General features: G+C 43.2%; 2 protein-coding genes across 4 annotated transcripts in view; one reads left to right on the top strand and one right to left on the bottom strand.

The window, feature by feature from the left end:
* htr2cl1 (5-hydroxytryptamine (serotonin) receptor 2C, G protein-coupled-like 1) overlaps positions 1–24,057 on the bottom strand; it is a 143,314-nt gene extending 119,257 nt beyond the window's left edge. For all 3 annotated transcript variants that reach the window (XM_069518655.1, XM_069518657.1, XM_069518656.1), the window contains exon 1: positions 23,776–24,057. The gene's annotated coding sequence lies outside the window, so the exon portion shown is untranslated. The remainder of the gene's footprint in view (positions 1–23,775) is intronic.
* Positions 16,539–20,712, top strand: LOC109640811 (mast cell tryptase-like). Its single transcript, XM_020104998.2, has 6 exons — positions 16,539–16,681; positions 17,398–17,415; positions 17,609–17,771; positions 18,640–18,905; positions 19,112–19,251; positions 19,876–20,712. Exons 1-6 carry the CDS (start codon positions 16,624–16,626, stop codon positions 20,281–20,283), a joined length of 1,053 nt encoding a protein of 350 aa, XP_019960557.2. The 5' UTR covers positions 16,539–16,623; the 3' UTR covers positions 20,284–20,712.
* Positions 24,058–24,381: the final 324 nt, after the last annotated feature.

Genomic DNA, 24,381 nt, shown 5'->3' with positions numbered 1-24,381 from the left:
CTCGACGAGGCTGAAGGGAACACCAGCAGAGAGGAAGCTTATCGAACCATCTCCTGAGGAAAGTCTGTTTTATCTGCACCGAGCAACGTGTCCTCCGAAGAAAACCCCTTGAACGCTGCAGGAAAATACTTGATACCTGGAACCGTCGTCTTTATTAAAACCTGTCGGGGGAATCTGGTTGAACCGGAGTTCAACTTGTTGCATTTGTTCGTCCCTAATGGAGTTTGTGAACTTCTATGATGCAAAACGTCTCTGGAGAACTGAGGGAATCAGCAGAAACTTTCAGTAAAGCTGAGTTAAAAACTTCCCCCTGGAATATTTGCAGTAAACGGTTCGTCCGCGGGATAATTTGCTTTTCGGCTTCTTGAGAAAAGTTCCTGAAACTAAATGTTCATCGGCGGCGTTCTGTTCGTTTAGTGTCAGATGTGAAGAGTGTTGGACGACAGATGGTGCACAGAGCGTTAGTGTGTCTGAAAAAAAACAGATTCAAATGTGCGACAGAGTCACAGGAAGTGCACGACTTCATCTCCGCAAGCCTCAGTTGTTGCTTCAATCAGCGACTGCACCTGCTTCATTCAGCGACTGCACCTGACGCTGATTAAACAGCAGTTCACTAAAACGTCCTCTTCACAGACAACAACCTGTTTACCTCCGAGTCCCCGTGTCTGTCTCCCTCCGGTTATGAAGACACACACACACACGCATGACCTGACCCCGACACGCTGAGACACGCTAAGACACGCTGAGAAGAAAAAACAACGGCTGCATTAAATACAGTTTGTGATTATTATTTGTCATGTATGATCACACAGATTACCATCCTTTCTATATAGGCTGTAGAAAAAGATGCACGACACAGCAGCTCCCCCTGGTGGCTGGGTGAAGTGCTCGTCATAAATTCTGCCTCCTCCATGTTAGTGGATGGGACCTGTGATGAGGCGGTCACAGTTATAGGACGAGCGAGTGGTCCAAAATATTTAACCACCACAGGAGGCGGCCCACCCTCTGATAACGGAGCGTTCCAGACTTCGGCACCAGTATCCGGCGGGGTTGTACCGGACCTCTGACGTCATGGACACAACAGTTAACACGCAGCTAAGCTCGGCGAACAAAAGGAACAACTGTGACTATCGGGTTCGGTGCCACGCTGAGCGATCGTCCCATCTTCTTATCTGTCACCCAGACGTCTGTGAATTCATCACGTCTCTGGCCTTTGTTCAGGAGCTTGGCACGCTCTGTGCCTTTAGACCGGAGTGTGTGTCTGCTCCAGATTTAGAGATCAGAGCGAGGGGTTGCTGCACCTGTATCCCCTTCACATCTCATCTCATCTCCCTCTCTCCCCCCACTATCACTCACCCGCACTCCATCTCTCACACTTGTGATGTTTTCTTGGCTCGCACTAAATCAAATCTGCTCCAGGGGGAAGACGTTTTTTTTTTCTGTAAATATAGGCTTTGTGAAAAATAAAAAAAATAAAAAAAACACACCTGCCTTCAGAATGAATCACAAAACAAAGCTGTGTATCTCTGAGGAAATGACAAACCTAATTATTTATAGGCTCGAAATAAATCCTCAGAGAATGAGAAGACTGACTTCAAACAAGAAGTGAGGAGGGAAACTCAAACTGTGACGATGAGCCAGAGAAATCCGGAGGTCACGTTTTCACCTTTGTTCAGTTGTTTGTTCGTCAGAAGGATTACGCAAAAATTACTGCACGGTTTTCCACGTAACTGGCTGGAAGGATGGGACACGGGCCAAGAAGAAAATGCAGGAACATTTTTGCTCTCTAACATTGGGAAATAATTTGGAGGACTGACAACTATGAGCGTGGGACATTTGGTGCAGCATGACTGACTCAGATTCCTGCATTTCCTTCTCGACCCTGATGAATGTCTTTACTCTGAGGTCGAGCGGGGGTTTCATGGCTAATAAAGCTAATGTAAAATATTCAGATTAGTTAGTAGGCTCTCCTATGAAATATGAGCCGGGCACTAAACTGAACGCAGGAATTCATTGGACCGGGCAACATGTGATTTCACAAAGTGCTGCCCCCGTTCTTCAGTTTCAGTCGGCGCTCCCAGTTACACTCCGGCACTTACGCTAATCACGCTCCGGGACGGAAACTGGGCCACTGCCATTGCTCTTGTGCCATTCGGTAGTTGTCTCTCTGAATTGGCTAGTTAATCACCTGCTTCCCCAGCTGCCGCCCCCCCCCCGGGCGTATAAAGGAGAAATTGACCACGTGTACCTGCAGCTACAGACAACGACAACAAATGTGCGTTTGTTGTACTAATATCCAACTGTCTTTCACTTGTGTTTACTCGTGTTTGAAAACCTGCTGACTTTGTTGTGAAAGACATATTAGAGACAGACAGGACACGTCTCTGCTACCGGATTCAGCTAAAACAGCTAAAAGGGACACAGCTTATGAATGTCATTTTCTGCTTCCTCATAGACTCACATGAACCTTCCACTGCTGCACCATCTGGCCCGCGTGCTGCCGGCTGTGTTCGTGCAGCAGCTGCAGGGTGTGAGTGACTCCAGCCGAGCGTCGCCGACGTACGTGACGCTCGCTCGGCGAAACTTCCCTCATTGAGAAAAGGGAACAATGACAACGACTTGCGATGAAGGGCAAAACAAAAATCGCACACATGCCACAACCTGGATGTGATCAACTATTTGTTGAATATGAAAATATCAAATCAATCATTTCTTCGTAACGTTTTCTATTTATTTGATATATTTTTATACATTTTGATAGAAATGACTTTGATTTGTACTATTTGATGAAATGTTTCATCACTTTTGACACTCGTGGTCCTCCACAGTCACGGCCATGACAAAAGCCACTATAAGAATTAAACAGACTTTAACTCACTTAAATCACTGACCCAATAATACTTTAATATAATATATATATTAAATACATAATAGAAAAGACACCAAAGCATTTAAGCACTTGGCGTGTTTCCATTCACAGAACTTTGCAGATTATATTTGCTCCTGGTAAAGCGAGGAGCATTCTCACTCTGCAGACGTCCTGAATATTCACAGCTCTCACTCTGAGCCCGCTGCACCGCCAACGGATAAGAAGCTTACATTCTGAATGCACAAAAGTTTTTTTATTTTTAATAAACACACAAATGGGATTAATTTCATCATAGAGCGGGGAAGCACTGGAGCTTAGAGAATGACCCGGGGTAACAATGCCTTCGGGTCTAATATTCAGGTTTTTTTGTGCTCAGCAACATCCAGTGGGATGATCTCGGTTTCAATATGTTTTTCAGCTTCTTCCGCTTCAATCTGTTCAATACTGTCGGCTTAGATTTGAGTGAAAACACAAGATACCAGTCGTGCGGAGGTGAAACACGGCCGACCTTTGCTTCTTTCCTTCTAGGTAACTGAAAATGTTGTGCCTGTTATCCCGACGATCTCTGACTCTGAGGCCCAAAGGTTGAATTTTAACTCAAAAACTCAAAGACAGGTTTTCAACAGAGAATATGAAAAGAGAGGAAAAAAAAAACTGAAAATGCATAAAACGTTCTGGTGTTAGCGTCGCATTAACAAGATTCCGGAAATGGAGATATTCCAATTCTGGCTAGATCTGATAGTACCTCTTCTACGTACGCTACAAGTACATTAGTGTCACCAAGATAAACCTGCAATTTTCTTTTTGTCGGCTTTATTAATGTGCATCCCATGTTTCATTTAAAACCTTTGGAATAAATGAATAGTTAAAGTAATTATGTCTGGTGCTCCGTATCGGCCGATATGCAAATCGGTAGCGGGAAGGGAAAAACAGTTTTGGAACATCTCTGTTAAGAATCCTGACTTTTTAAGGAGGAGGAAAAAGAGATGCACAGAAATTATTTGGCTCCTTTAAAGGGAAATGAACTGTGAAGTAAAATAACATCTGTCTTGTGCTAAACAGCTGGAGACTAAACAATCCTTTTTTTCTTAAAGTGACATGAACCTGGATCTACATTTTCTCCGCCGCTGAGCAACGCTTCGACTTTGTCTTAATCCCCGACGCTCTGTGCAGCGTGAAGCTTGAGCTGCGTTTGGACCGTCGTCTCGTCAAAGTGTCAAAAACCTGGAACAACAGTGTCGAGGAGGCGAAAAAGTTACAGCCAGGGAAATATACGGTGAACAGATGATCCAGGCTCAGAGCTGTCAAATCAAAACAAAACATTCTACTCGGCTGGTCTCCGTCAACTACACACACACACACACACACACACACACACTCACACACACAAAATACAAATGTGCGTGTATGAAATATTCCAGATGTGTCTTTGCACCACAGCCGCATGTCGTCACCTTTCTTTCTCTGGAGCCGGAGCTCCACCGAGCGCCCCGCTGATAAAAAGCAGCAACTTTAAAACTCTAAATAAAAGATTCTTACCAGCTCGTCAGGTCTGATCGTTATTCTTATTATTAGTTTTCTAAATTGTGCTGTAGTTAACATTCTGACACAAGTACGTCTATTATCACTGTCACTATAACAACCAGTCTGACGGCGATTAAATACAACCCAACTGTTCCTGTGTACAAACATGGACGGCTCCCAACAGTGAAGCCAAAACATCTGGATCTCCTCCATGTTGGCAGATGGGACGTGGGCCAAACTAAAAAAGACAAAGTGCACATTACATACATTTTTATTCCAAAGATTTGTCATTTTATGTATTTGTGACGTTCAAGTGTTTTCACGATTCTGATGCGTTTGGTTTAGATTTAATCTGAACATTGAAAAAAAGATCGGCTGAGCTCATTCATGCTCCCCAGAGGAAAAACACATTTCCATTCTATTCATTCAACAAGAACATTCAAAATATTTAACCAACAAAGTAATTCACTCTCCCATGATAATAATAAACCTTGTGGATATGTAACGACCCAGTGTTTCCTGCTTCTCACAGTATCACTGTGGAATATTACTCACGTTGCTTTTTTTCTTCCGGTGGATGAGCTGCACTTCAAAAAAAACTTTAAATATTTTAAATGCACATTTCAGTTCCCGCTGCAGGAAATGTGATATCTGAAGTGACAAACCAGACACTTAAGAGAGGCGAACTTCACCAGCGCATTATTTTTACAGCAACGCTAAAAATGACACCGCGCAGGTTAAACGAGGACGCTTCAAAAAATATTAAAATATATATATATATATATTCAAGAAGACAATAACTGGTTGTTCCATGTTTTATTCACTGGTTTTTAATATCAACAGGAAGATTTACAAACTGCTGATTTAATTGAAAAAATAAAGAATATGGGCAGAAAACGTTGAATAAACCGGCTTCAGATAAAAACAGTCACACGTGTATTTCCATGATTGTGGACCGAGGAAGTGTCCGTCTTCAAGGTCAAGTCACTTTACAGTCGAAAAATGACTTTAATTACAGACGCGGGAGAAAAGCTCGGCGAGCGACGGAGGATTTGTAAAAATCCATTGATTACGAGCCGCCACAGTCTGGTCACATAGATTTGTTTCTGAAAAGGGTCGAGATAGATTAGGAAAGCGTGATGATGGATAAATGGAGTTTGTGTCGAGCATGTGTGTCTGTTTGAGGATCCAGAGGGAGAATAAATGATGATGGGAAAAGGATCTGACATTACGGCTGTTTTGTTTTCATTTGCTATAATGGATTTAAAGTCTGTGCACACACACACTAACACACAAACACACACTAACACACACACACACTCATCAGTGAGAATGTCACAGTTTGTTTGCATCCAATAGTTAGAGAGAAGCTCACATCCCAGAGAAGACGGACACTGTGGTGACTGGTGGATTGATGCATTTGGGAAAACAAGGGCTGATGAAAATGATGCAAAGTTGCTCTGAAAGTTTTCTGACTGATCCGAGATCCAAACCAACACACGCTCGTCTTGTCACAGTGAGATTGACACGTGCAAACAAAGAGGATCGTTCTCGGAGTGCATCACAATTATCTGCACAGGAACTCGCGTTATTCGCTTCACTCACTCGAGCTGAAACATTTAAACTCGAGCGGAACATTTGCCCGAATGAAAGTCAGCAGGTGAAGCGTTATTTTGTACAAACACACACCAGGTACTTTAATTTAAAATTTAAAATAATTAATACTTTCAGTCGCTCGTCGTCAGAATAGAAGCGTGAATGTGGCGTTTGCACATTTCGGACACTGCTGAGGTCGGATGTCACCGGTTTAATAAGCCACAGTGAGATACGCATCCTGGAAAATGAAAATGTTAGACCTGATTGTCTGTTTTCAAAGGGAGCGGATAATATTCCAATAAAGAAAGCAATTCGTACAACTCACACACACACACACACACACACACACACACACTCTTTGGGGCAATGAGAAGATAGAGACCTCCTGCAGGGAAGAAAATAACAGCCTCCGTGCAGGGAGACGCCATCAACCTGCCGTCAGATCACGACACACGACTCACACACGTTATTACATGTCAGCAGGAGATTCCACCTAGAAACACGATTCTGTGACCAGTTGACAAAAAAAAAAAAAAAAGATCTCTCAAGCAGACGCACGGTAACATGCACGAACACGGGATGGAAACAAAAGGGGTTCATCTTGCACGACAGGCACACACACATACACAAACACACACACATACACAAACACACACACACACACAATAGAGGTCTTCACTAGTGCAAAAAGGATGATAAACTATCTCGGATGCGGGCGCAGCAGATGTGCAGTTGTGATCGTGGTGTGACGACTCGCCGATACACACAAATACAAATGTTTGAATCTCCTGTGTGAGAGACTCATCTGCTAAAATGTCAGTGATTATTCACCGAGCGCGATCAAACCATTTGGCTGCTTTTCACCCTCCTCAACCAAAGTGGGAAACTTTCTCAGATCTCTCTGCTCTGGGCTCATTAGATTCACGGCGGCGAGAGGAACATCTGGCCAATCAGACATCAATGTCTTCCTGCTCGACGCCGCGAACACGTGAAGCGTGAGCCGCAATTTGCATGAAGAGGAGCTCTACTCCGTCTCTGAGCTGCCAACACACACAGTTCCACTCAGAGATCTCAGAGTACAGATGTTACCTCTGATTTTTGTTTGACAATCGCTAAAATAAAAGTGAAAGCGCGTTTTTCTTTAGAATCAGTGATCCGGTGACAGTTTTCTGTTCGTCGGCACGTTGACCTGAGCTGCCAGACGCTTCGTTCCGCAGAAACATCTGTGGCGAGTTCGTCTGAAGCTTTTTGAAAAGAGGACGGGTGACACATTGACAGGCGACTGGACAAACATCTGTCCAACACCGTCACAGCTGCAGCAGCAGTCACTAAGAGAAGGGGATCATTTTCTGGAAGCCAAAACATCAGGGGCGCCTCCTGGTGGCTGTCGAGAGAAGAGCTCCGCCCACACAAAACTACAACAGGCGTGATGTCATGAGCAACAACCACCGCTGACTGGTTGATGATTTCTGGGAAATGTGCGACAGGAAGATTACAACTGTTGAGTAATAACAATATTAATAACTTGATCTTTTTCTGTTTAATCCTATTTTCCCCCCTTCCTCTCTTCCTCTCTTCCTCTCTACCTCCTCCCTCAAATCGTTCTTATCTCCCTCTCTTCTCCAACTCCTCCTCATCCTCCTCGTCTTCATCTATAATCCTCCGTCGATGAGTGCGGTAAATGGGGGATAAAACAGGATTCAATTAAACACATGAGAAATTCAACTCACACTTCTCCTGAGCAGTGACAGAATGAGATGGAGGCTCACACACACACACAGACACACACAGACACACAAAGACACAGACAGACACACACAGACACACACAGACACACACCCTGATGTTTCTTGCTGTAAGCACCACGTTGTTCTGCAGCACTTTTGCAACAGTTCCCCGATATGAAGCCAAAGACCTGATTTCCAAATAACAGACGATTCCAGCATCAAAAACAGAATAATAGTGACGGTGACTCACACGTGTGAGAGAACGGGGCCTCGCTTTAATGACGGCAGTCACCCAGGTACAGCGGGTGGAACCCATTTCAAAAGAGCGGACGTCTCATTTTAGGAGAGAAAGTCTTCGTACGCAGGTCGTGCGGCTAAAAATAAAACTTCCCCTCCGCCCCGATCTCCTGGAAGCATATTTAGACTAAAGTGCAGAGAGCTGAGAGGGGAAGACGGAGACTTCGGGGACCAATTGAGACAAAAGGAGGGGTTGGAGAAGACAGCGAGGCTATTTACGATGCATCTTTAAAAACGGGTGAGTCACCCCCCCCCACACACACACACTCTTATTCCCCTGTAGAGGACGGACGGAGCAGACAAACAGGGCCGAGGTGTTAAAGGAACCTCAGAGGAAAAAATACAGAGATTTTGTTACGACCGCATCGGGACCAGAAATATTGCTTTTTAAAATATCTTTAGGGATTTAACGTCCGCACGAGGTGGTGATTTTATTAAGGTGCTGCATATTAAGAAATAACACTTGCACACAGTTAGAAGTACAAACAGCACGTGGACGTCAGCGCTCACTTGTTTTTGCCAGACTGACTCCGATTCTGCGGCGAGGCGCGTGTCTGATAATTCCTGGAGTCTGGGAGTCGGATCCTGAACCGATCGTTAATTATGAGGCATCATTTAAATGATAACAACATGGTGCTGCTCTCATTTTAAAGCCTCAGACTCCTGGATCTGCTGAATTATTCGGAAAGTGTAGAATGCGCTCGTGGTCGACCGGATATTGGATGAGATTTTTCAAATTCTACGTATTTTACTCCGATGGAAAACATAAACTGAATCGAGGATTGTACACGTTTAGAACTTATCAGTAAACCTGTATTACCAGACAAGGCCAACATACCCAGGATAGCTTTTCGTTATCCAGCTTCACTTAACCCAACATCGGCCGGCTGGTTATCAGTTATATCGTTAGCGCTGGACGATCACTAGAAAAGAAAGAAAACACTTTCCAAGCGACAGTTTCCACAGATGTATTATTCATCTTTTTCTACCTTTCTAGAAAAAACATGTTCCTCGCTGCGAGGACACTCAGAGACGCACTACCCATCACATCTGCACCACTCAACCCGACCGTTACCGCAGCATTAACCTCGACACCGAGTCCTCACCCTCCGACGGCTTTCGAAACAAGTGAGGACTGGACTAGATGTTCTCGCTCTCTAACAGCACTTCCTCCACATGTCTCAGCTGAAGCAGACGAGGAACCTGCTGCTGTGCGGCCGCGGGCCGGAGGATGAATATTAACGACGGGCCCCGACTCTCTCTCCGCACGGTGCTATCGACAGCATGACTCATCCGAGTGGAGCTCTTAGAGGTGAGTGGGCTGCGAACTACAAAACCTCCCTTCATGTCAAAACACACACACACACAAAAAAAAACTGCAGACGTCTCCCACACCGATCCCGCTGCCTTTCCATCGAACGTAACGTTTCTCAAGAACCACTGTGTCCCCGACCCATGATCCTCTCTGATTGTTGTCGATACAGGGTCTTAACCCGAACAGGGATCCATTTCATTCCCATTCCCCTGCCTGTCACCTCTGCTCTGTGTTTCTCCGTGTATGTGATGTGATGGAAATAAAAGCCATTAAAGTTTGAGGTGGATCTGGACAAAGGAACAGATCCACTTTTACACTTTCCAATGATTAACAGAGGAATAACGAAACGGATCTTGATGGAAGGAAAGTGAGCGACACGGGTTTTTGGACGTCCTGAGTTTGTTAACTTGACAAATGAGTCTGTCAACCTGTTTGTTATTAAATATTCTTTACTGCTTTTGTTCTGCGTCTGTAATTTGGGTCCGGAAAAAAATATGAACTTGATTCAAATTGAACAGTAATTCAACGAACGTCGGATTCCCCACTGAGCGTGTTTATTATCCACACACACACACACACACACACAAAGGCTCAGAGAAATATTTACACACACACACACACACACACACACACACACACACACTTCCACGCTCTTGCCACTTTCTTTGCCCACCTGGCATCACTGTGTAACAGATGGGTGACACCGATGAATGCCAGAATAAAATATGACAGCCAATCTCCCGCTGTGTGCACACACACACCAACAAATCCATTCACTTTGCTCCGAGCGCGTTCACTGTGACATCCACTCGTGATTCCTCAGCTGTCAATTTACCATTTCATGCTGGTTCGCTTTGTGTGTGTGTGTGTGTGTGTGTGTGTGTGTGTGTGTGTGTGTGTGTGTGTGTGTGTGTGTGTGTGTGTGTGTGTGTGTGTGCAAAAAATAAAAAAAACACACAATCACACAGGAAAAACATTTTGGACCGAAACATCAGGTTGAGACAAACCACATGTTGAATATATCTGTATAAAAGTAATAATGCTATTTGACAATGACCTCATCATGATGTCATTTACACCACATGACAAGTTATTAGTTCTTTTAAATTAGCTGTAGAACAGAATATATTACTAGTGACTTCAGAGTGATGTCATGACGACATTATTCCTGCCTCATGATCACAAACTATGTTTTTTAAAGTTGTGTTTTTAGTCCCGTCTTCCTGTCGCTGGAGTTTTTGTTCCCGGATTTACATTTAACGATCAGCGCGAAGCGAAGCAGAATTTAAATCAGCTGCAGAGTTTGTCTTCACTTTGCACGTTTCTACTTCAAGAACAGGAACAGGAAACGTTCCGTCGAGTGAAGCCACTTTTTATTCTCCAACAATGAAATAACCTCGAGTGTTTGATTCCTCATCACTGTAGAAGGAAAATAACGTCATTCCATTCTCAGCAGCGTTTATCATCGTCCATCGATTCCTCTCTGATTATTTCACCAAAGTGGATTTTATTCATCTTATTATCTGCGTTCGTTTCTTTGTTTTCGCGCTCACTCGCATCTTTGAGCTACACACACACACACACAGAGATAGATAGAGAGAATTAAGAGATAGAGCGAGAGACGGAGAGCGATGCATGGAGAGATTGTGAGAGAGAGAGGTAGAAATTAATGGAGAGACGGAGATAGAGGGAGAAAGACAGAGTGATTGTGGGAGGGATAGGGATTGCAAGATATAGAGTGTGTGTGTGTGTGTGTGTTTGTGTGTGTGTGTGTGTTGGATATGTTAATGAATAGGAAATGAATCATGGTAACAAGTGTCCACCTAAAGATAGTACCAGTATATCTCCATCTCTCTCTCTCCGATTCAATCCATCCGATTCTGACTGTGAAGGGATAAAAACCTGATTGATCACTGCGGGCGTGTGTGTTTGTGTGGTTATTTATGGAAAGGATTAGAACCACCAGGGATTCAACACCTGATTAAGGCAGAAAGATGAATGGAAAGTGGATTGGGGCCAATGGATCTGATTTAATCACACACACAGACACACACACAGACACACACATTGATGTCGCCTGCACCGATGAGTCTCTGTTTATTCAAGATGCTTGTGTCCATCTTACCAGAACAGCCTGGACTGAGACTTCCTCGTGTTGCAGGGATGACAACACGAGTTACTCGGAGGAAAGAGGCGTCTTAACTCGGCTGCGACTACACGTGTTTGAATCCTGAGACAACAGCCTGGTGCTCCTCCAATTCAACGTGTTTGTTTCTGTTTTCAACAAGTTTGAAACGGTTATTTCGTCGTGAATCAAAAGCACGACACGACATTTCCGAGCTGCTCCAGCGATAAACTGTGATAATAACTGTGTTTGGCCGCTGTGACATTTACAACGAACGGAGTTGTTGACTTCACTCTGCTCTTCGAACAATCTGAAACAGCAGAGCAGACGGTTTTGTAAAAGTTCAATTCTCCGTTTAGAAAAGTGCATTAATAATGTGGACGGAGAGAATAAGATGCATTTAGTGTCTTGAGCAGCATGAATCTGAAGTGTGCAGCTCACTTCAGCTGCTCTCAGACCAGCACTGAAGAGGCTTTTTGTGAGAATTCTTCATTTTCCAGAGCATAGTGGGCGCGTTGATGACTATTCCACAACAGACGTGAGTATCACACCGAAACCTCTTTCCATTACGGAACTTATTTAGTCTCTAAAGTTATTATAAACACACTGAATGAAAGAGCTTTAAAAAAAAACATTTTTATAATTCCTGGTGGAGCAGTGAATCTAAAAAGGGTCTTTTTTCTAAATTATAAATGTGTGAGGAGCTCGTTCACACTTCAGGCCCGAGGACGAGAGACAGAGATGAACGCAAACTTTCAATCATGTATCACTGCCTCCCCAGAGTGTTTGTGTGTGTGTGTGTGTGTGTGTGTGTGTGTGTGTGTGTGTGTGTGTGTGTGTGTGTGTGTGTGTGTGCATGAGAGCATGACGGAAAGAAAGAAATTCGAAAAATTGGTACAAAGACATTAAACCAATATTCAATCTTTGCCATTGTGTGCCCTGATCTTTAAAGTTTGAACAGAGCTAAAGCCTCCGTGTAGTGTGTCATCAAGTTACACACACAGACACACACACACACACGCACACACACACACGCTCCACGCCTACATGACTCATCTGTGTTTGGGAACACACAGAGACAAATGCCATGATTGGAAGAGAGTGTGCAGCACATGTGTGTTGTTCACATCTTCTCACACACGCTCTTCTATCTTTGCGAGGACACTCGGGGATGTGACACTTTTTCCCTACAGCATCAGACGAGTGTTGGAAGTGTTTGATTTCATTTCTGCTCTCGATGTGTCAGAAAATCACCTGCGATGAAAAGACAAAGACATTCTCGAGCTGCTCGATCATCCGTCTATGAGTCGCCTTGCACTTTATGTACTCATTGCCCCTCCCCCCCCACGTACCTGCATGGACTGACATTTTTACAGCTTTGATTTTTCTTGGTTTTTATTTTCTATATTTCGATGTTATTGCTATAATGATATAAACTTTATTATTCTATTGTTGTTCTTTTATCAGTTTTGTTTTATTGCCTCGCTGAGTATGAGGAGGCTTTTCCAATGATTTACACTTGTATTTTATTTTGTGAAGCATCTTCTAACTCTAAAAAAGGTTTTTTGTTATTACAACTGTCGCCAAAGAGGAACAAGTCTAAGTTTCTGTGATGTCACGATGCCGGCGAGGTGCCGACGTTTATCTCACGTGTGTCGGTCGCGATGGGAGGAGGAGGAAACATGGATCAGGCAGGTATGACGCGTCTCGGCCTAAAATGTCCTCATAGTCGAGCTGGTCCTCACAAAAGACAGACACACACGTCAACATTTACTCACGTCCTCGTTAACTGACTGACACAAACCACACACTCTCATCCAAAGACTCCACACTCGCTTCCATTATTCCACTATTTATGTTTCCTGCTTGTTGCTTTAATCAGCATGAAATAGCTTGTTCGCCTCTAATCTGATTGCATTTTGCTTCAAAAGGCCAAAACGAATGGATCCAAAAATATCTTCTCTGTTTGGCATCTTTGCTTTTCCGTTCCTGGCGTTTCAGACACCCGAAGCTTCCACAAAGAAAAGTAGAGATGACTTATATTTAATTATTATGTATTATTGTATGTTCTTCTGCAGCAGACACTCACACACACACACAGGGTGCATTGAATTGCTGTGCACATGCTAACAAATGAAAAACAAAACATCCCCGAGCGGACATTGATTAAACTTTTGCATTAGTCATTCCCACTCAACCGTCATGATTGTTATTGACGGAGAAAACTGTTAAATGTGCGGCTGCCTCATTAGAAAATGATGATGTATTCACCGGGCGTCTTACTCCACCTTCTCTTTCATGACATCCTGGATCCTGATAAGACCCTACCTATTTGTGCATCCACAACAAATCAAAAGCACACAGGGTAAGTAACGTCCAAATACGTTGAACTCCTGCCTAACGTAAACACAGGTGTTTGAAGAACTGAATCAGGACGGTCTCGGTTTAGAGGTTCCTGCTTCTTGTGTCACACAGTGGCACAGTTTCCTTGCCCCAGATTCAGGGTGAAAGAGTCGTCGACAGCACCTGTGTCAAAATATAGATGAATTCAAGCTTCCTGTCTTTCTATTTGACACAAATACATTCTCAGACACACACAGCAGAGTCTGACCGCTGCCTCCTGATGCACCATCTTTAATTTCCACAAAATAACAGCAATCACAAGCCGAGAGATGAAACGCACACAGACTGGAGAGTCGACACCGCACCGTGACCACGAGCGTTAGCCTGGGGTTTACCGATAGTGCTGCTGGTTGCACGGGCAAAGGAGTCGTCAATAAAATCGACCAAATAAACGTACAAGCAGAGTTAAATGAGCCAATAGCTGCAGCTGTGCATCCTCCATTATAGTGAAGGGGATCACACGCACAGGAAGTGGAAGCAGAGTCAGGAAAGATGTGTCACAGGCCAATATGGTGATCACGGTTTGAAGGATCTGTAGTCAGAAGACTTTTCATCCAACTGGATTTACAACCCGAGCATTACATTCAAATTCAAAAGAGGGACGGATTTCTTCTCTTTTTAAATTTGAAGGCTTTCCTCTCGGTGACCAGCTCAACTTGTTAAACGAGAGCACGACGGGGACATTTTCGAAGCGTCTCTGAAACAATGGAGTTCACATGACGTGTCACGGCATCGTCTTCAGACACGATGAACCTGTAGGAGACGTTCATCCATCAACAGCTGCTCAGATCATTAAGACAGAAATAACTTGATGCTAAGAAGAAGATTAAGATTCAGTTCTTGAACACACGCACACACACACACACACACACACACACACGGGAGACCTGCCCTATTCTTCACTCACATCCCATCAATATTCTCCCTCTGTCCCTGTGCATCTGATTGGGGGGATGAAAAGGGTTTCATATCATTACATCAGTTAATCAGCATCATCACATACAATTACTGCTGAATATCGTGTCACAATCAATGTCTCCTCCCTCATCGCAGCCTTCGACGGTTCGTCTGTTCCCCACCTTCCCCTCCACCCTTTCATACCTGTCTTTTTCCTTCCTCTCCGTCCTTTCGTCGCCCACACTGCCCGTAAACTTAGGCAACATCTATAAGGTCAAAGAAAATCACGTTGAAGTCCTTAATCTTGTTTTAAAAAGTGCCGCACGTAAAACGTCTGTAACGACCCTGACGTCACCCACTGGTTTGTGAGCTGCTCGTTTTGATTTTTGGACAACGTTTGACTATTTTGGTCCCAGACTTCCTCCACATTCTGTAATAAAACATCTAAAACAGACTAGTGAGGAAAGTGACTCATTCAGTATCTTTTGAATTTGGATGCCATAATAACTCTAGTCGTCTTCTTACCCGTGTTAACTGCGCCCAAGTGTTCCTTGAATTAACAAACTGATCTACTGTGTAGAATCATTAAAAATCTAAAACTATAAAAAGGCCGGGCTGTAAAAGAAAAATACACGCCTGTAATGTGTGTGTCAGTTCATGTCACTCCAGCTCCAGTGATCGGAACATGTAAGGTGTGGTCTCCAAACAAAATAAAGTGTCACCAAATGTACGATGGGGTGAGCGCACATTCCTCTACAAACCACCTGCAGTCATTTCTGCCACATACCAGCCGACAGAGCTGAGCTTACACTTGACACCTTCTGCCATACATCAGTCATGCTGCTTGATTCCTGCACCTGGCAATTCAAGTCACACGACACCCATGACCCGAGAAGGAAATGGGTGGATCTGCACTTGAGCATATCTGGGAAACTTCCAAACTGGTTCAGACGCAATTTGGCTGCTTGAGAAATGAGTTCATTTCTGGGTGTAACATAAAGTCCTACTGCTGATACCAAGCAAGAGCCTGCGAGGTAAAAGCTGCAAATACATTATTAATCTGCGCGAAAAAATAAAAGCAGCATTAACTTCTACTCAGCAACAGCGCCCCCTGCAGCCACGTGTTGACGATTTTGACAAAGGCACTAAACTTCAGAGTGAGAATCCAGACAATATACAATTTAACTGTAAAAACTAAATAAATAAATGAGTAGTGATTTCAGGACGACAACAGACCTGGGTGTATGGTTCTCTAGAAAAGAGGAAGTCAGTATAAGATGATGTTTGACAGGTTCGGTGTGAGCACGGCCACACAGCGTCACTCTCAAAGGACAGAACGAGAATGCAAGTGATGAATTGAAGTGACAAATGATGTTCAGACATTCAGGGGAATCACATCTGTGAGCCTGGTTGAATTTAAAAAGATTGAATGTTCTTACTTTAAGCCTTAACGACATTATTTTACGTAAGGAAGCATTCATGAAAATGTCCAAATATACGTTTTTGATGGTTATAACCAAGCTGAGCTCTTTGTTTCTCTCATTACAGCCTTGAAGTTGCTAATGACACCTTGGCAACTGAAAGTAGCAGTGATGACGCTCCGTCGCAGACTTGAGGAGGAATTTGACCTCACTGCTAATTTGACTGGCAGCTGTCCCTGCACCATTAGGCTGCAGAACAAACACGTTTGTCCTGATGCATGTTCTCAGTGAGAGCTCAAAGTTAAATCAACATGTTAGCTGTGTTACGTTCAGAGGTCGGTGAAAGGAGGAAGTGATGGCTTGATGGAAGGTGCGACGCTGTGGGAGGGGCTGAACATCAGGAATGAGATATTTAACTCTGGGGACAGAGTGAAGGGGACACAGTAAACATGGCTCTCCAACAGTTTGTGTGTGGTCTAACTGTGACAGTCCTTCTCTTGAGCACAGGTAAGACAGATTGTTTCAAGTTTTCTTTACGGTACTATAGATTTTTTTTTATCATTGTTCGGTTCATGTCAATAACGGTACAAGTACAAAACGAAAAAGGTTTCTCTTAAAGGCTGGGTGACGTTTTCATTTCTGATAAAAGATAGAAATCAGTTCTTTTAAATGCTTGACATTAAAATGTTTTGAACTCATATTAATCTATTTGTTCGATGTTCCGCCAACGACTTACGTTCCTGGATTTAGCACAATTTGAATTAATTCTGAAGAGGTTTTTCATTTGCATGAAATGGGAACATCCGTAAATTACAGAACTGAATAATCTGATTTTCCCCATCAACACTTGCTGTGACACAAACTGTTCAAAAAGGTAGAAAAGCTCTGTTTTCTGCAGCGAGATCAGTCCAGTCGACTTCAATTACAATATTTATTATTAATCAGATTACAACAAAAAATGCTCAGATTGTTGTGTTTAACTTTTGTCAGCTGTGTGTAAAATTTTAAAAAATATGAAATATCCAAGTTTTTAAAAGCTTCTAGGTTTCAGTTTGGGAGGTTGGAATAGATTTCTGCCCACAATAAAGAAAGCTGCTGTGAAGTTCTACCACTGTAGTGGAAGTACTGAACCTCCTATCAGTCCGTGCTCAAAAGTGCAAGTCATCCTTTGCTCCGCCCTGAACACTGGTTTCATGCATTTTTCTCTCTGTTTTAAATTTCAGGTTGTCAATCAGAGTTTGGTAAGTGCTACTTCTCAAACTCCTCGAAGTTTACAAGCTGTGTGAAGTCAGATATAGAAAATGTTTATAACGAACTCCTGACAAAGAAAAAGACCCAATTTCTGGGACAGAACTTTGAAAATGACTCAACTGAAGTGTGAGAAACACTTGGATATTATTTCATGTTTAATTTTTGTCTCATGTCTCGTGTCAGTTTGCGGCCTGGCTCCCAGGAACCTCAAAATTAGCGGCGGTCGAGAGGCTTCTCCAGGAAATTGGCCCTGGCTGGTTTCTATCGCCGAGAACAGAACCAACATCTGTGGAGGGTCCCTGATTAACGATCAGTGGATATTGACAGCTGCACACTGCATGTCAGAGTACGTTTTCAGAAACATTTTTATGGAAGATAACAGCGAGGCGGCTCCGCCAAACCTAGTGCTGCCTCCTCCCGACTAAATCCTTCTGTGGAAGCGTTGAGTGATCGATCTGCCTGTCTCTCTTTCAACAACGTTATCGCATATTTTCTTAATATCGTGCAGCCCTACTCTACAGTTTACCTAGATTTCAAAAACCTGCGTACTACTACTACTATTTTAGTTGTGAAAGAGGTATTAAGTATATGTGTATATTTATAAACATACATCTTAATTGCATTTTGCGACATTGACAATATCAAGATCTTGATCAACAGTCTGGAAATTGCTTAATTTCCTCAAAGCTTTTTTTGTAATGTTTTTTTTGGAACTCTGTCACAGTGTCAACACATGTTCGTAACTCAGAGTACACGCAGAAGGAAGCTCGACCATCCACATTCCATCCGCGACACGCTGGCATGTCTCTGTTACACAACAGGCAAAGTGGGAAAATTGTTTTCACGGCTTAGAACATATTAATTAACTTTTAATTATGCCTTTCAAATAGTTTCCAGACCATCTCGAACTTAAATCTGTCGATGAGAACAAGTGAAAAGAAATAACTTATTTAATTAGCAAAAGCTTTCAGGAGTTAAAAAGGAGAAGTGAGGAAGAATAAAAGGATCTGTCCATTGCTTTTATTTCTTTGGTCTATTCAACTAAAACTCAGTAGAGTGCACACCTCTGGCCACAGTCCCCTTTTGAAACCATAATGAAATCTACTCCATCCAGATGTTTTGGGTCTGGAAATTGCACACACTCATAAATAGATCCGTCTTGCTCCGTGCCCCATCTTTCCACCAAGTTTCATGATTTTTTTTTTGTCTTCAAGGTCGGGAAAGGGCCTAACGATTTACCTGGGCAGCCAAAGACAGTCAGTTTCAGACCCCAATGAAGTGTCACGGACAATCGCTGAGATCAAGTGCCATCCTTCATACGAAGAGCTCACCAACGACAACGACATATGTCTCCTGAAGCTGTCGTCACCTGTGACATTTAACTCCTTCGTATATCCTGTGTGTTTACCCACGGCCAACAGCACTTTCTACTCTGAGCTTAGCAGCTGGGTCGCTGGTTGGGGTTCCACTCGTCCTAATGGTGAGTTCACACATCACACAAACCAAAAAGAAACTTTGAAGGTGGCTTTTCGACACACAACTTCTAAATAAGTCTCAATGTGCTTCAATGTCTCGTCCCTACAGGTGCAATCTGTAAATATGGCTTTGGCCGAGTCAAATCACATTTTTGCTTTGTTTAGTTTCACACATAAATTTGAATCTGATGTTTGAAATCTCTCCAATCAGAGTGGAGCCCGTCCGACACCGTGCAGGAGGTCAATCTGCCAATAGTAGGAAACAACCAGTGTCGGTGCAAACAGAGATTTCTCATCACAGACAACATGATCTGCGCTGGAGGCAACAAGGAGGGGAACGACACATGCAGGGTAACCACCACTTTTTGTTCTACGATATTTGTTATGTGATGAAGAGGTGAGTAAATCAAGGTTAGATGCATTTGGCATGCAGAAAAAGATTTGGTGTCCAGTCTCAGTCACAAGGCAGATTTTGTATCTCACGTTTGTTGAAAAATAAATGTCCAGAAATGAGGAAAATAGACGTGTACATGTCTGCTAGCATGTTTTTCTCTCCTTGAAGCCGTTGTAAAAACGTTTGGTGTTGTTTGCCTTATAGTCCAGCAGGGGGCGCAGTCAGAATTCACTATTAGCTTGACCTTTTGCTCGTAAGGCATACAGTTCATGGCATTAACTGTTTACAAAGATGGACGATATAACTGTTCTCCGTAAGTGAAGCCAAAGCGTCTCAGTTGCCACCTGGTGGTTGGCTACAGCGTAGATCATAAATCCTGCCTCCTCCGTGTTAGCTTCAGGTCTTTGTGCTAAGCTCAATTTTATCATAACCGTAGGTGAGAAATAAGTTAATAAATAAATATAAATATAATTTGTTGATAATGATAATATTTGATATGTTTTTTTCCGAGGAGGTCAAACTTTAACGAGTCAGCACTGACAGAAAGTGTCTCAACAACCATCGTCGGTTTCTTCCCACAGGGAGACTCTGGGGGCGCCCTGGTGAACAAGGTTGGTGGAAGGTGGGTCCAGAGTGGAATCGTGAGTTTTGGAGATGGCTGCGCTAAACCCGACACCCCGGGAGTCTACGTCCGCGTGTCACAGTACCAGGAATGGATCAAAAGCATCACCAGCAATAACCAAACGGGCTTTGTTCTCTTCAAATCCCCCGGGGTCGACAAAGACGCAAACTCGACCTGTTCAACATCAGCACCACTGATCGCTACCACAAAAATCCCCCATCACACCCGCCCCAGAACCTTCAAACCCTCCACAACCGAGGACGACAAGAGCATTTTTGGCGTGGGTGTAAATCTGAAACCCTTCACTCACTTACTCTCGCTCTGCGTTCTTGCTCTGTCGCTGCACGCACTGGTTGGTCATGTATAACGTGGAAATGTGATAGTACCGCATGTTTCACTGAGTACACACGTGCAACCTTAAGCAACATGGGTGGGGGGTGATGTCATTATGAAGTCACATAATGACATCATACAGTGAGATCATTCCTAACATATGATGATGAAATTATATAAGCTTTAGGTCAAAGTCCTGCAGAAATACTTTTAAACATGCATTTTTCAACTACTGCATGTATGATGTTATTATCTGACTTCAATGATCATATAGAGAATCATTTTCTGATCAATACAAGCGTTAGATTATATTTAGATTACTTGTAGAGATATTTTGGAATAAGGGTTTTTCAGACCAGGTATTTGTTAATTTTTGACTAAACAAGAGAATTGTGAAGTCATTTTAATCATAAATGGGATTGTTAGACTTGTTTGACTTGGAATAAAATGGACGTTGATTGGACGGATCTGTGTTGTTGTTTGGACAGGGAGCTCACAGAGGCTTTTATTCTGAAAACCCTTTATCTTAATACATGGCTGATGGAAAGCTGTGGGTTGTAAAACAAACAAAACTTAAAGTTTTTTTTCACAATAACAAGGGAAGGGATCTTAAAATAAGATCTTTGGCAAGACATGACTGAAAGGAGATGTCCGCTGTCAGAAAGACGTATGAGCTGAAAGATGGTAAAACGAGGAAAGAGTTGGTGCTAACTGATGAGTTCTATGCACAACAACAATTATTAGTGCGGTTTTACACTAAAACAAAGAAAGAAAATCACCTAATTTTTCCCAAAAATGTGCATCACTGCACAGAAAATGTTGTGTAACACACACACACACACACACACACATACACACGTTAAGTGGCTAAAAATGCTACTTCTCTCTCTGCAGACTCAATAAGGTGAAAAATGAAATGCAATGTTATTCCATGTGGGTTTGTGCGCTCATTATTTTTGCGCAAATGTCATCCCTCCTTATGCTCTTAATGTGTGTGAGTGTGTGTGTGTGAGTGTGTGTTGCACCGTGCAACACAATGTCCTTAAACGTCCTTCATGAAAACAAATTGGGCTCTAATGTACTTTATTTTTCATTTTTAAATACTTGGATGAATACGACTTAAGTCCCCAACAGGACGCTGTAGATAATATATGGCAAACACACTCCAATATGTTCTGGATGGCTGCAGGCGGCCTGGAGCAAACGAGACGGTCTAATTGTTATTCTGCGGCTGTAATGGTGTTTTATTACTGTAGTCTCGGTGGTGAAAATTGTGTTTATGGACTTTTCTCGGTGTCGCACACAGAAAACAACACAAAAAATGAACTAAAAATAAAAACGACCCCACAAATCTTTCTGTGGGGCGAGAGACACCCCCCAGAAAATAAATTCCATTGGTTTTCCTGATGTAGAAACAGTTAGTGAGCGACATTCATCATTTTCATTATAATGAGACATATTTTTAGCAGCGTCTTTTTTTTTTAGCAGCGCAGAGTCTTAGGAAACATTAAGATTATTGAAGTAGTAACAGAAATAGTGTTATTGTGGAGTGCTGAGCTAGAGAGATAAGAGAGGATGACGGACACGTTGCGTGCATGACAGGTCTGTACCTCGTCTGCAAAGTAGTTTCTCAAACGTTCAATGAATGAAAAATAAGCAGATTCAAATGAGCTCAAATGTGGATGAAAACATGAGAGAGTGACCGAACAGCAGCCTGTAAATTACTGGACTGAGGGAATAAACTGGTTGAAACACCAGACTAAAGATTACGTTCAATTATGAACTAAAACAAGACTTAAATATTTGAGAATATTACACCAGACCAGACGAAACACCAATAAACTGAACTCTGACGTCCAATGAATATTTAAACTAACAAGGGGGAAAAAAAAAAACATTTTGGTCGTATGAGGGCTGAACTGGAAGTGGGCAATGGTCACAATCATGTAAAGTTTGAACACCAGTAAAGCACCAGACAAGAATACAGGAGTAATGGACTGACAGCCAGACAGAAACATATTGAATATTAAACCAACAGCAGACTTCAGAAAACACGACCAGCTCTGAGCTGCTGTGTCTCATGGGGAAGTTGTTAATGAGCTTCTGTTGAACTTCTTCACTGTTTTACGAGCTAATGTGCAAAGTCATTATCTGACTCCCTGAGTGATTTATCCTCAAAACACAAACTGAACAGGAAGTAGAACTGGAAGAGGCAGGAACACACACAGATCTAGTTTGTTATCTCGTGTTCACTGCGCGGTCCAGATCGAGCGTGTGCTCACACCTTTTCTCAGGTATCATTATATCTGCTGAGGAAATGTGCAGAGTGATGTTTTCTTTTCTCTCATGAAAACTACCTTTGTGTCTCAGCCTCTCGCTCCAGGCCCAACAACAAATATCCCTGATGTCAGCACGTTTGAATCGTGTTTGTCTGTGTGTGTGTGTGTGTGAGAGAGAGAGCGAATAAGAGATATGAAGTGTGTTTGAGAGTAAATTGCTTTAATCTTCCTCTTTGCAGCCTCAGCTACACCTTTGAACTGTCAGCTTCAGAAGCCACAGAGCAACACACACACACACACACACACACATTTAATTGTAATTTATACATATATAAATTAAATATAAATATAATTTCTCCTTTTATAAGTTTCTGAATAACTTTGCAAGTCCACATTTCTGTGTGTACAGTTCACCTGCTGTGCAAGCACTGAAAAAAAACACTATCAATATTTATAATTTATACATTTTCCCTGCAGTTACAAGTTATATTTTACCAGTTTCATCAGTTCCTTTCAACTGAATTCTAGGAAAATATAGGACATAAAAATAACGTGTTACCTCCTGCACCAATTCAACTTGCAGTGGATGAACAACACAATATATTATACAACACCTATAAACACAACTGTAAAATCTAAAAGGTCCCTCAGTAAAGCTCAGGTCCAACAGTCCTCTTAAATTCAAACAAGCTGCACCAAATGTCACACACTCCTTCATCTCCATGTAAAACAACACTCGTGAATCCATGTCCTGGATCACAAACAAACCAGCAACACAACTCAGAGACAGACACCTCGGACGACTAAGGCTGATCGGCCACTTTATCACCATGTTGCACAAATATATTGAGATCAGACACAAAGCATGTTGCAGGGACATGTTCTACACGCCTACATCCTGCGGAGAAACACATAACCATTGAAACACAACCTCTTTGGTGGAGATCACAAGTTGTGGCTCTTCCAACAAAATCTGCCACGACAGCGTGAAACTGAAGAATCTAAGCTGAAGCCTGGAAGCAGGACAAAGTGGTCAAACTCACACTAAACACCAGCAGGAGCTCAACATGTCAGCCGGAGTGTGTTTCCAGAAGAAGGGAGAGAAGGAAGTCAACAAAGAGCTTCTGCACAGACACACAGTTAAACGTTCAGGTTATGGAGGAGACACGTTTAAACACACTCAGGCTTCAGCACAGGTGAGGAAACGTGACAGACATCCAATCAGAAGAAGAAGAAGAAGAACTCACTCTGCAGGTGTGCTGGATGTTCAGTCCACCACAGGAAGTGTCAGCAGCACGTGAGCAGCAGCAGCTAACAAGAGGAGCCACTGAGCTCAGGCCTCCATTAACTCAGGTGAGGCCTCATGGTCCCGCCCTCCCGGGAACCGGGCAGGAAGTAGGAATTCCCGCCCTCCTGGGAACCGGGCAGGAAGCAGGAAGTCCCGCCCTCCTGGGACTTGGCAGGAAGTAGGAAGTCCCGCCCTCCTGGGACTGGGCAGGAAGCAGGAAGTCCCGCCCTCCTGGGACTTGGCAGGAAGTAGGAAGTCCCGCCCTCCTGGGGGGCTGGGCAGGAAGTAGAAAGTCCCGCCCTCCTGGGGGCTGGGCAGGAAGTAGGAAGTCCCGCCCTCCTGGGACTGGGCAGGAAGCAGGAAGTCCCGCCTTCTTGGGACTTGGCAGGAAGTAGGAAGTCCCGCCCTCCTGGGACTGGCAGGAAGTGGCAATAAGTAGAAGGAAGTAGGAAGTCCCGCCCTCGTGGGCATGAAGTAGAAGGAAGTGGCAGGAAGTAGGAAGTAAAACCCAAAACATGATGCATGCTAGTAACTTTAAATATGTTTTGGAATTCGGAGAAAAACG

The sequence above is a fragment of the Paralichthys olivaceus genome, chromosome 22, assembly GCF_024713975.1.
Source record: "Paralichthys olivaceus isolate ysfri-2021 chromosome 22, ASM2471397v2, whole genome shotgun sequence".
NCBI lineage: Eukaryota > Metazoa > Chordata > Actinopteri > Pleuronectiformes > Paralichthyidae > Paralichthys > Paralichthys olivaceus.
This window is presented reverse-complemented; position numbering and strand designations above follow the sequence as displayed.